The sequence below is a fragment of the Gobio gobio genome (genome assembly GCF_949357685.1).
Source record: "Gobio gobio genome assembly, chromosome: 17".
In the NCBI taxonomy this organism is placed as follows: Eukaryota; Metazoa; Chordata; class Actinopteri; order Cypriniformes; family Gobionidae; genus Gobio; species Gobio gobio.
Genome location: NC_137110.1, coordinates 52,792,050 through 52,806,080, shown reverse-complemented (window position 1 = coordinate 52,806,080; position 14,031 = coordinate 52,792,050). Strand labels below are relative to the sequence as shown.

The 14,031-nt window shown below is 41.7% G+C and overlaps 1 protein-coding gene across 1 annotated transcript in view; it reads right to left on the bottom strand.

Moving 5' to 3' along the window:
* LOC307140502 (ubiquitin carboxyl-terminal hydrolase 9X-like) overlaps positions 1-14,031 on the bottom strand; it is a gene marked incomplete at its 3' end in the record, with an annotated part of 120,819 nt that overhangs the window by 92,398 nt on the left and 14,390 nt on the right. Inside the window, exons 8-11 of the mRNA XM_079840061.1 lie at positions 7,405-7,520; positions 7,085-7,336; positions 2,675-2,813; positions 2,245-2,397 (exon numbers count right to left, since the gene is read on the bottom strand). Coding sequence (XP_079696187.1) covers positions 2,245-2,397; positions 2,675-2,813; positions 7,085-7,336; positions 7,405-7,520 — 660 coding nt within the window. The remainder of the gene's footprint in view (positions 1-2,244; positions 2,398-2,674; positions 2,814-7,084; positions 7,337-7,404; positions 7,521-14,031) is intronic.

Below are 14,031 nucleotides of genomic sequence, written 5' to 3'. Positions count from 1 at the left end.
ACACACACACACACACACGTGGTCAGTGAGGAACCTGGGTGTGCTCTTTGATACCAATCTCTCTCACACACACACACACACACACACACACACACACACACACACACACACACACACACACACACACACACACACACACACACACACACACACACACACACACACACACACACACACACACACACACACGGTCAGTGAGGAACCTGGGTGTGCTCTTTGATACCAATCTCTCTCTCACACACACACACACACACACACACACACACACACACACACGGTCAGTGAGGAACCTGGGTGTGCTCTTTGATACCAATCTCTCTCTCACACACACACACACACACACACACACACACACACACACACACACACGGTCAGTGAGGAACCTGGGTGTGCTCTTTGATACCAATCTCTCTCTCACACACACACACACACACACACACACACTCGTGGTCAGTGAGGAACCTGGGTGTGCTCTTTGATACCAATCTCTCTCTCACACACACACACACACACACACACACACACACACACACACACACACACACACACACACACACACACACACACACACACACACACTCGTGGTCAGTGAGGAACCTGGGTGTGCTCTTTGATACCAATCTCTCGTCTGAAAGCCATGTTTCTAGCATCTGTAAAACTGCATTCTACCATCTTAAAAATAGTTTATGAGTTTGGAATGCACTTGGCAAAGGGAGCGGCGTAATTTCCTCATTATCTTCAGCTGGGATGTTCCCGTGACAACGCAGCACAGTGTCCGTCAGCAGATCAGGGTTGCCAGATATTCACAACAAAACCCGCCCAATCGCTACTCAAAACTAGCCCAAAACAAGCCCGGTCTCATTTCAGTGGGGTTTTTTGGTAAAAATCTCTTATGGGGGGTAAAATATGTCTTTTTGGCAGGGTTTCCTGCTGAAATACGCATTCCCGGTGCTAAATATCACACAATTGGGGTCGCTTCAACCTGCGGACATGTATGAACTTGGCAACACTGCAGCAGATGTCGCAGTTTTATCTGCATCATTTTCTTTTTTTTAGCCTAACTGTTGCAAATAAAAATAAACATTTTTTATTTTAAAATGTTTATAAAAATATGCTTTGTAATACTGTATATAAAAAGTAATATAACTCTTAAAAATATGAATTGTATATGTATTTATGCTGGCGCTGCGTTGTCACGGGAACATCCCAGCTGAAGATAATGAGGAATTTACGCCGCTGCCTTTGCCAAGTGCATTCCAAACTGCTGCATACGGCACACGCGTGTCCTGCTCACATAGGGATGATCAAATAGGGAATACTGATTCAAACACGAGATTACTGGACTAAGTAGTCGTCTTACTGCGCTAATAATGTCAAATACACACAAAAAGACTATATCGTTTTCGTCCAATCGTTTTCGATAAACATGCAAACAAATTTTACGTAGAAAAAAAACACACTTAAGGCTATATCTCCGCATCGCTTTATCGTATTCAAACCAAACTTGGTACATGTCATCACAAGCATGACCTGAGGCAACATGCAGCGTTTCGGCGCAGCGCCACCTACTGGTCCAGAGATACGAAAATAGCTATTTTTGCTTTTGAACCGTTTGTCCAAAAATCATAAAAGTGGTCTCTTTACGTCATGCCGAGTCATGTGATATCACCATATTATTTTCACCGATATTATCATATTGGCCATTTGGCTGTCGGCCATTTTTAATGATGTTCTAAAATGCTGTTTTTTATGAACATATGAACGGATTGTTACGAAACTCGGTATGGGTCATCAGCACGATGCCCTGAAGTAGCCTGAGAAGTTTCGAAACAGCGCTACCTAGTGGAGAATATTTTTTCTCAAACGCTTATAACTTTGGGTGGGGTTCACTTATTTTCATGGGAGTAACTTTTTTTGTCTCCTGAATCCTTGCCGAGTCCAACAATACCAGACTTGCCAGGTTTCGGCATATGGTTTGTGCAGTGTTGTAATTTAGCGTTTATAAAACGTTAGCTGATATCTTCAAAACCGTTAGTCCGATCGAGACGGAACCAGCGTCAGAAGTTCAGAAACATAGGTCGATAGCTAAACACTAATACCCAAATGTGCAAATATTGATAGTAAGGGGGAGTAAAATCCAATCAAAGATAGGTGTCAGTAATTTTTCATGTGTTTTTTCATATAAAGGGAAAGTTGAACCGGTTCTCTGCTAACTCTAGTCAGGTGACCTGCTGTGATGCGCACCTGAGCCGCCCAGATGCTGTCCAGGTCCTGCAGGGTCAGAGCTTTCTCCTTAATGACGAAGCGCAGGATCTTCTCCAGCTTCTCCACGTACTGCGGCTGGTGTAGACTGTCTCTCAGCACGATGGACAGGATGTGGTTCTGCTGAATCCATTCCTGGCACACACAACAGCGTCACATGACTGAGGACAGGAAGTGTCACTTCAACGTGAACGGTCACTCCTGGTTTTGATCTCAGATCTGAATTGTAGTTCTTGAGTGCTTTGAATACTCATGTTGCAAACGAGGTTTACTGTAAAGCAAATGACCTGAACTACACATTTTTATTTTATACAAAATAATTTGGACTCTAAAATTGCTAGAAAATCAGAGCCACCCCAGTGTCTCGTTACAGCCCTCCTGACCCTGACCCCTGACCCTGAGAGTGTCTTACGGCCATGCGCTCTGCGGTCAGCCACTCCTCCTCCTCTGGGCTGCCATGCCGGTGTGTGTAATAAGACACGCTGGAGATCACCTTGTTCACTTCATTCAGAGCATTCATCTTCCCGTTAAACGAGGAGATCTGCAACAACCTGTAAAGCAGACCAGACTCTGTCAGCGGGCGGCTGTGGCCAGGGTCATGGCAACTTTAAGACTTTTTAAGACCATTATGAATTCAATTTAAGACCTATATCATGCAATAAAAAAAAATGTCCAAAGGAAAGGCAGAATCACAAAATTACTTGCAAAGCAAATTTTTTTATTTATCAAAATTGAACAAAGTATTAGTAAACTTGCACTTCCTCATAGCTCAATCTCAGTGTTTACATAATATACAGGGTTCCTACACAATTTTCATTTCAAAATTCCATACTTTTCCAGACTCGAATTTCCAGACTTCCTACAGATTTTTCCGACCATATTTAACTTGTTCTGATAAAATGTTTTCAAATTCAACTGCTAACAAGTGTTACATTCTAAAGATTTAGTATTGGCGTTTTTGCCTTTTATTAGGATAGGAAAGTAGCTAGACCGGAAGTAAGGTGGGAGAGAGAGAGGGGGGGGATTGGGAAAAGTCCATGAGGCAGGACTCGAACCCGGGTCTCCTGAAGCACTACATGGCGAAGCACAATGCCCACAATGCCATCCGCGCCAACAAGTATGTTACACTCTGAGTCAAAACCTCTATGTAGGCTATCTAATATTTAGAAATCCTATATTAAAATATTGCCTTTTGTGACCTTAACGATCAAAATGCTAAATCAGTCACAATTTTTTTTAAAGGGTTATTAATTTACCCAAAAATTTAATTTCTATCATAATTGACTTACCCTCATGTCATTCTAAACTAATAAGACTTTTGTTAATCTTGGACACATGAAGATATTTAAAGGATTAGTTCACCTCAAAATGAAAATGTCCTAATCATTTACTCACCCCAATGCCATCCAAAATGGCAACCAACTCAAAAACTTAATTTATCTTTCACTGAAGAAAGTAAGGCCTGGATATCTTGGATGGCATTGAGGTGAGTAAATGATTAGGACATTTTCATTATGGGGTGAACAAGTCCTTTAATAAAGGGACTGAAATCTCTCAGATTTAAAATATTAAAAATGTTAATATAATAAAGTCTTATGGTTTTGAAAGACATGGGGGTGAATAAATGACAAATTTTCATTTTGTGTGTACTATTCCTTTAAGGACTCCACCATCGACTCTGTTTTATCCTCAAACCCAACTTGCTTTCTCAAACTACGAAGTGCTGTGTTAACCACTGTTGAACTGAGGAAAGGAAGGAACACACAGGTCTGACCTTTACTGCCAGGCTACAAGTCTTTCATTCATTGAAAAAAACTATTGTGTATATATTTATTATATACATTTAGAAATTCTTAATTTTATATTTAGAACATGAAATAGGGACAATAGTCTGGAAACATAAATATTTTTTCATACTCTGATTTATTTTTTCCATACTTTTCCAGACCTGGAAATCACTCAAATCAAATTCCATACTTTTCCAAACCCCGTAGGAACCCTGAATATATGTGTGTGTACTCTGTTAATTATTATTTATCAAGTTCAAGTTCAATTTTATTTGTATAGCACATTTCCAACAGCCCCCAGGCTGACCAAAGTGCTTTACAGAAGAGCAAGAATATCACACATACAGAAAAATAAAAATAAATAAACCACATAAGAATATAAAAACCACCTATAAAAAAGTTTAACAAATCACCATAATCAGTACACTAAGGAAAATAAAAAAGTTTTTAGCAGGGACTTGAAAATAGACAAGGAAGGGGCCAGGAAGGAATTTATATATAAAGACACACACAAGCATGTATATATTTAAGAAATATTTGCATGTATATACTGTATATACATTTATATAATCTATAATATATATAAATATAAATGTTTTATATATAAAAATAATATTTCTTTCTTAAATATATACATGCTTGTGTGTGTATTTATATATAAATAATAATTAACAGAGTACACACACATATATTATGTAAACACAAACTTTTATTTTGGATGCGATTAATCGCGATTAATCTTTTGACAGCCCTAATATATATATATATATATATATTAGGGCTGGGCAAATTAACGCGTTAACGCGGGCGATTAATTTTTTCATCTTAACGCATTAAAAATATTTAACGCAAATAACGCAGCGTCCGTTTTTATATCCATTTTTGCTTAGCGTTACATGATCATCACGCTCTTATTCATGTAAATGCTTCCAAGCGCGACAAGACACAAGAGAGCGCGCTGTATGCCAGTGTCCTGTGTGTGTGTGTGTGTGTGTGTGTCTGTGTGGATGCGTCTCATGTCAGCTAATCAAGGGACACTGACACACACACACACACACACACACTCGACGCATAGATAGACTCGTGTCAGTTTCCTGCTCACATCGAGTTCTCTTTTGCTCTTGAACAAACAATAACACAGAGGATTTTGAGTATTCTCATATTAGGAGTCTTAAATTAGTTAAATAACGTCTTAAATGAACTTAAAGAGTTGTGAGGAAATGAGATGCGCGTGAGATCCGCGGCTGTTCTTAAAGTGACAGTAGCACTGATGATGATGTCATTAACGTTCATCAAAGAACAACAGGAACAGAGAAAAGTGTACCTTTAATGATGATTCATCTATATTTCATTTATTATTTATGCAGTTAAGAAAGGTGTTTGATAACTATTACATTTCTGAATATGTCTAACAGGGAAGGCCATGGGTAAATATAACATTTATTATTTTGGGTTTATGTAAAGATTGTTTTAAGTTCACTTAAATTAAAAGTTGTTTTTTTAAAGCCTAATAAATGTTGAAATTGGGAGCTTTCAGTTATACTGTAATGTAACGTCATTAATGTTTCATAGAGACATCAGTGACACTGGCCTTCATTCATAAACACATGACAATATAACACATATTTAAAATATGCTGTCTTTAAATTGTTTATACATTAATTTGGAGAATAACTGAAATTATTACAATATCAAAATATTAAAAACTTGCGATTAATTACAGAAAAAATGCGATTAATTAGGTTTTGTTTTTTTTATCGATGCCCAGCACTAATATATATATATATTATTTTTTATTTTTTTTCCTACTTCTGAGATCAAAATGACTGATTTTGTGGTGGTCATTTCCAGTTTTGTTTTTTGTTTTTTCATAGGATGCCACATTTACCATATTAGATGCACAATAGTGACACATGACAATAAAACAAACAAAATGCATGAATCTTGTTTGGTATTGCAGAATAAGGCTGGTCCAGTGGTGTGCTATCTAGCTTTAATAACATTATCGCTCAGGGTGGGAAACATGACCAAAATATACAGTTTTGCCATGAATATAGCCTTAGATTCTGACATGGCATTAAACAAAACAATCTATATTCCGTTATTTTATTTTTATTATTAAGATGTCTGCATAAGAACTCTAATCGGTGCAAACATTAAACTTTGCTGAAATTAAAAATCTTGATTTGGTCTCTACACTTTGTTCTGGTAACTCTGCTAAACTATAATTACTAAAACTAAAACTGAAACGAAATATATAAAAACTAAATAGAAATGTGTTTACAAAATAAAAACTAAACTATAACTAGTAAAATAATTTATAAAACTAACTAAAACTAAACTGAAATTTGTTGCAAAATTGAAAACGATAATAAAATAAAAACTAATTTAAAAATGCAAAACTATAATAACCTTGAAACAGACACACAGAATCCACAGCCATTTTGACATCGGTGTGTGTGTCTACGGTTTATAGCACTTTTATTAACTCTTTTTAGTGCGATCGGACATATCATACTTTTATTTAGTCATTATTCAATTCAAAATTTATTTGTATAGCGCTTTTCACAATACACATCGTTTCATTATGCGAGATGGCAGGTGAGAAAGATTCACCTTCACGTGAACTATGAGAACTGGAGAACTGAAGCTGAAGAATAAAATCTGTTTGATGCGTCTGTGGTCCAATCGGAAAGAGACTCGTACCAATAACATGAAAGCTGATTGGCTGCAATATAAGATGCATGCTGGTCTCATTTGTGGTTGTAATACAGCGAACTATAGTTGGGCTAGCGAAAGAAAAAACTACAACAGCCCGGAATAAACACACACACACACACACACACACACACACACACACACACACAAAAGCGCTGCGGGAGCATTTCAATGAGCATTAGAGGTAGCGTTAGATGGACGTAGGATAATTTAAGACCTGTTTAAAACTATTTAAGACCTAGAACTCAATACTTCAGCGAATTTAAGAGTTTTTAAGACCCGGTGTGACGTCAGCAGTGTGTGGCGGGAAGGCTTACCTCAGGATCATTTTCAACCGGAAGATCTCCAAGTTCTTGACGGTTTCCTCTTGCCCAGGAACTCGAGACGCCAAGTTCTTCAAGGACTTTATGATCATGGACAGCGCGTCGTTCTTGGCCTCGTTCTTGGCCTCCTTCTTCAGCTCCTCGTCAGTGAGGTTCTCCAGGAACTGCGGAACCATCTCGATTACGGGAGAGAAGAACTTCTTCACCGTGTGCAGAGTCAAGAACTCATAGCATTGGCCGAAGGGTCTGGAGACACAGAGAAACCGTGAGGAGCCGCAGAGGCAGGAATGATCATGTGATGCAGGTGAACATACTTGATGAGGGCCGCGATGATCTGCACGTTGAGAGCCTGGACGCTCATGAAGCGATCGTGGAGAATCTGGAACCCGTTCAACGTGCCAAATTTATTGATGAGGTCCACGAGCCAGCCCTGAAGCAGAGAGCAGACGGAGAGGTCACGACCCCACCAAAACACACACACACACACACACACACACACACACACTAAACGCTTCTGGAGGAACACACACTCTCACTCACTCACTCACTCACTCACTCACTCACTCACTCACTCACTCACTCACTCACTCACTCACTCACTCACTCACTCACACTCACTCACTCACTCACTCACTCACACACTCGCTCACACACTCACACACTCACTCACACACACACACACACACACACACACACTCACACTCACACACTCACACATTCACTCACACACTCACACTCTCACTCACTCACTCACTCGCTCACTCACTCACTCGCTCACTCACTCACTCACTCACTCGCTCACACACTCGCTCACACACTCACTCACACACACACACACACACACACACACACTCACACACTCACTCACACACTCACTCACACACACACACACACACACACACTCACACTCACACACACACACACTCACTCACACACTCACTCACTCACTCACACACTCACTCACACACTCACTCACTCACACACACACACACACACCTCACTCACTCACTCACTCACTCACTCACACACTCACTCACTCACTCACTCACTCACACACTCACACACTCACTCACTCACACACACACTCACTCACTCACTCACTCACTCACTCACTCACACACTCACTCACTCACACACTCACTCACTCACTCACTCACTCACTCACTCACTCACTCACACACTCACACACTCACTCACTCACACACTCACTCACTCACTCACTCACTCACTCACTCACACACTCACTCACTCACTCACTCACTCACTCACTCACTCACTCACTCACTCACTCACTCACTCACTCACTCACTCACTCACTCACTCACACACACACACCTCACTCACTCACTCACTCACTCACTCACTCACACACACACACCTCACTCACTCACTCACTCACACACACACACACACACCTCACTCACTCACTCACTCACTCACTCACTCACTCAAGATTCAAGATTCAAGATTCAAATAGCTTTATTGGCATGGTGAAAGAAATCTTTACATTGCCAAAGCATTCATAACACTATACGATTAAAATGAATAAATAATAAAAATAAAATAGAAATGACATGAAAATAAACAGCAATAAAAAAGTCTAATCTTCTAATATTTCCCCAGTTGGTAGCTGTGTCCTGCTGGAGGCTCTTTTGTCGTGGCAGGACCTCACGTATCGGGCAGCCAGGTGTGCGTTCGCTGGGCTTTCTCCTAGCAGGAGTGGGAGTTTGTCCATGTTTGATTTTTGAAGGAAGTCTGTCTGGTGGGTTGTGAAAAGGGGATAGAAAGTGTCTCTAATATTTTTATAATTGGGGCAAAATGTCAAGAAGTGTAGCTCTGTTTCCTGCTGATTCTCTGTGCAGTGAGGACACAGTCGCTCCTCCTTGGGCAGCCAGGTCTGTCTGTGTCTGCCTGTCTCTCTGCTCAGACTGTGTTCACTGAGTCTGTACATGCTCAGGACTTTCCTCAGTTTAGGGTCACTCACTTTACTCAGGTATCCTGCCAATTCATAATTTCTGTTCAGGGCCAAATAGCATTCCAGTTTACTCTGTTTGTCTGTTGCGTCTGTCCAATGTTTGAGGTATTTTTCTTTTTGTGTTTGAATGATTTGGTTTGGTCTGGCTGTGTTTTTATTGTCTGTTTGTGACGTCAGCTCTAAGACCAATCGGCCGAGGGCGTTGTTCTCTGGCTTCAGCTGTTGGTAGGTCAGGGCTTTGTGATGGAGGGTCTGTTCATCGCTATTTTTTAAGTGGGCATGGAATTTAATGGCTCTTTTTTGAATGGTTATCACAAGGGGGTATAGTCCTAATTCTGCTCTACAGGCATTATTTGGGGTTTTGCGCTGAACTCGCAGCAAGATTTTGCACAGCTCGGTCTGCAGAGTCTCTATTGGGTGTTTGTCCCATATGGAGAACTCTTGGTCTGTGAGTGGACCCCAGACTTCACTCCCGTACAGCGCGATGGGCTCTATTACGGTTTTCATTATTTTTAGCCAGATTCTGATAGGGATGTCAATTTGAATATTTCTCTTAATTGCATAAAAAGCTCTCCGTGCCTTTTCTCTCAAGTCTTTAACCGCTTTTTTAAAATTTCCTGTGTTGCTAATATTTATGCCAAGGTAAGTGTAATCCTGTGTGTGTTCGAGGGGCATGTGGCCTAATTTAAAACTATGATGTTGGTCTTGGCGTCTGGGTCTTTTTTGGAAAATCATTATTTTAGTCTTTTTGGGGTTAACTGACAGAGCCCATGACTGACAGAAGTTGTTTAGGAGGTCTAGATGCTGCTGCAGACCCTCTTTAGTGGGAGACAGCAGCACCAGATCATCAGCAAACAGAAGGCACTTGACCTCAGTGTCCAGTAGAGTAAGGCCAGGGGCCGCAGACTGATCCAGGGCCTGCGCTAGCTCATTTATGTAGATATTGAACAGCGCAGGACTTAAACTGCAGCCCTGTCTCACTCCACGACTCTGAGGGAGGAAATCTGTGTGTTTGTTACCAATTTTAACTGCAAATTTGTTGTTGGTGTACATTGATTTGATTATGTCATATGTTTTTCCTCCGATGCCGCACTGGATTAATTGAAGAAAAAGGCCTTCGTGCCAAATGGAGTCAAAAGCTTTGTTGAAGTCAACAAAACATGAGAAAATTTTACTTTTGTTTTGGTTGATTTGCTTGTCGATTAAGGTATGGAGAGTGTATATATGGTCTGATGTGCGATAATTTGGTTGGAAGCCAATTTGAGATTTGCTCAGAACATTTCTGTCTCTGAGAAAATGGGCTAGTCTGCCGTTTAGGATGTTGCAGAAGAGTTTGCCTAGGTTGCTGTTTACACATATACCACGGTAGTTACTAGGGTCAAATCTGTCTCCGTTTTTATGTATTGGTGTAATAAGACCTTTGTTCCAAATGTTGGGAAATATACCTAAACTCAGGATGAAGTTGAAGAGCTTGAGAATGGCTAATTTGAATTTGTGGTCTGTGAATTTAATCATTTCATTTAGGATGCCATCGACACCACAGGCTTTTTGCGATTTGAGGGTTTGTATTTTGTCTAATAGTTCGGCTAGTGTTATTGGAGAGTCTAAGGGGTTCTGGTAGTCTTTGATGGTTGATTCTAAAACCTTTACTTTGTCAGACAGGGCATTTTGTTCCTGATTTTTGTTGACATTACTAAAAAGGTTGGAGAAGTGGTTTATCCAAACATCTCCATTCTGAATGGCTAGTTCTTGATGGGAAGATTTGTTTAGTGTGTTCCAATGTTTCCAGAAGTGGTTGGATTCTAAGGATTCTTCAATTTCCCTGAGTTGAATTTTTGTGTTTTGTTCTTTTTTCTTTCTTAAAGTATTTCTATATTGTTTAAGTTTTTCGTGATAGAGGTGACGGATGTTCTCGTTGTCAGCATCTCTGTGTTTCTGATTGGATAGGATTCTTAATTCTTTCCTAAGTTTTTTGCAGTCATTGTCAAACCATTTCTCAGTGGCATGTGGTCTTTTTGGTTTTCTTTTGATGGGTTTTAGGTTGGATAATGTTGCTGATACCTCAAATATTCTGTTCAGCTTGTCTACTGCTAGGTTTGTACCTTCACTATTGTGTGGGAAAGGAGTGGCAAGGAATTGATCTAATAGGACTTGTATTTTCGGTTGACTAATTGTACTTAGATATGTATCTTTACTGTTTTGTTTCCATCTATACGTGTTCCTAAATGAGTGGAGCTGGGTTTGTTTAGATGCTTCTTGGTTGGGCATTGCTCTGTTTAAGTAGAGGGTTATTTTACTGTGGTCTGATAGTGGGCTTAGTGGGCTGACTGTGAATGCTCTGAGGGAGTTTGGGTTAAGGTCTGTCAGAAAATAGTCGACTGTACTGCTACCGAGAGATGAGCTGTAGGTGTATCTACCGTAGGAATCTCCTCGAAGTCTGCCGTTGACTAGGAACAGACCTAGTGTGCGACACAGATGAAGAAGATGCGTTCCGCTTTTGTTTGTTGTTTTGTCATAATTGTGTCTCTGTGTGTGTATAGGTGTGTGGAGGACGTCTCCTCCAGGCAGGTGTTTGTCCCCCTGAGAGTTGAGTGTGTCCAGTTCTTCACCTGTTCTGGCATTCAGGTCTCCACAGAGCAGCACGCTTCCCTGTGACTGGAAGTAATTAATGTCTTCTTCAAGAATGGAGAAACTGTTTTCATTAAAATAAGGAGACTCTGCTGGAGGGATATAAGTGGCACACAGAAAGATGTTTTTCTCTGTTGCGGTGACTGCCTTATTAATTTCTAACCAGGTGTAGAATTGTCCTGTTTTAGCTACTTTGATGGCATGGGCAAGGTTTGATCTGTACCAAATAAGCATGCCTCCAGAGTCTCTTCCTTGTGTCACTCCAGGCAGTTTAATGGATGGGATGATGAGTTCTCTGTAGCCTTTGGGGCAGCCGGTGGGTCCATCTCCTCGGCTCCATGTCTCCTGCAGGATGATGATGTCTGAATTTTTGATTTCTGAGTTGAAATCTGGGTTTCTGCTCTTGAGGCCAAAGGTAGATGATCTCAGGCCTTGAATGTTCCAACATGCTATGATAAATGCGTTGTTGTCCATGGGGTCTTAGTGTTGGTGATAAGTTTTGACCTATGACAGTAGGTGTGAGCAGATGAGGTTGAGCATCTGGCGGATGTCTCTTAGCTCTGTTGATGTGGCTTGCCCTGGTGCTGTTGTGGATGTTCTGCTCACTATCTGAGCGTAGCTGTGTCTGCCCGGGGCCTGTGGGATAGGAGGAGGGCAGGGGGTCGGCAGGAGGGGCTTTGGCCTGGCTTGATGTGCTGGATATGAGGGTGTGAAGGCTGGGAGGAGATGCTCAGGTGCTGGCTGAGATGGTCTCAGCATGTGTAAGTGCTGTTGTCTTCTCTCTGGGGGTATACTGGGCTTTCTTACAGGTCTGGGTGAAGGTTGTTGGACTCTGTTGTGGTTCCGACTCAGGGCCACATCTTTTAGGGTCCTGGCGAAGACAGGAACAGCTGTCTTGTACAGATGGACATGGTCGTAGAGGCATGTGGGGTCCAGGGTAGGGTGGTGTGCCAGGTGCACATTGGGTTTAAGTGCACAGGTGCGGGAGAGGTGGGCATTCACCCGCTGGATAGTGTCAGGGTGGAAGTCTTTTCGGGGCAGCAGTGTGGAGATGATAATTTTAGCTCTTGGGAAGGTGATTGAGGCCTTTTCAATCACTGTTTGTAGTGATGTAGCCACCCTCTCCTGTTGGGCTCTCAGATCATTTGTGCCGGTGTGGATTATTACATGGCTTGGGGATCCCAGTTTGTCAACACTCAGCCATTTGAGTGCGCTCTGAGTGTTCGGACACCAGAGTTTGGCCACTCTGTGTTTAGGAAAAAGCTTCTTTTCATCAATAAATTTCCCGTTTGAATCAATTAAAAGAGCGACTTCCGGTCGTAGTGTTCCTTCTGATGATGTGGAGGGGTCGTCTGAGTGTGAGGCTGGTTGTGGGGTGAGGGAAGGGTCTGATGGGAGAGGAGGATTCTGACTGTGCTGAATCTCTGTTGTTTGAGAGCTGTGATCAGGTTGATCAGGTGTGTCCTGCTCCACTGGTTCCTCTGATGAGCTGAACTCGCTGTGCTGTGCTCCTCTGTTCTGTCTCAGTTCACTTATTTCTTCCCTCATTGCCGTTAGTTGTGCCTTGTGTAACTCAGTTTGTTGTAATAACTGTATTTCTAGTGTCTCCAGCTGAGCCCTGAAGCCCTCTCTCTCCTGCCGGAGCTCCTTCAGCTCTCTCCTGAGGCTGTCCCTTTCTCTGTGCGTGGCTGTGGGGCTGTTGCTGGTCTGCTCTGTTGTCTGAACTGTTTGCATGGAGAAGATCATCTCCTTGAGCTGGACCATTTCTCCCTCTAGCTCTGTGAATCTCTCCCTCATGTCAGTGCAATAGCAGTGTGGATGGGGTTCTCCGGTCTGTTCTGTGCTGGTGTGGGAGACGGACTCCTCAGGAGGGATTAGTTGGTCGCTGGTAGTGGTCTCTTTCTGTGCTCTGTCTTTGATGCAGAGGAAGTCTTGTTCAAAGAGCCCATTTATGCTTTTTACCACCACTATACCCGTTGTTTTGTAGATATTTACGTTGGTGGTGGTTATGTCGTCTTCGTTTCTTATTTTTAGCTGGAACCCCCCACAGATGCCTTTTCTTTCAGCAGAGGGGTAGTGTGCAATGATGGCCTTATGCCATGCATAGGGCTTGTTGGTATAGAATATTAGGTTACTTATACTGCCATCTTTATGTAGGTCTGCAAAAAGTGTTTCTGGGTTGTCTGTCAGTCTTTTGTTTTTGTAGACTTTCCGTGACGATTCATTTGTGACATCTTTAGGATAGTGTAATGGGATGGCATCCACATATGTGGGTTGTTTAGGCCTGGCGCTGTGGTTGGAGTGTTCAGAGCTCTTCTGGGGGCGGGGCCAGGATGAT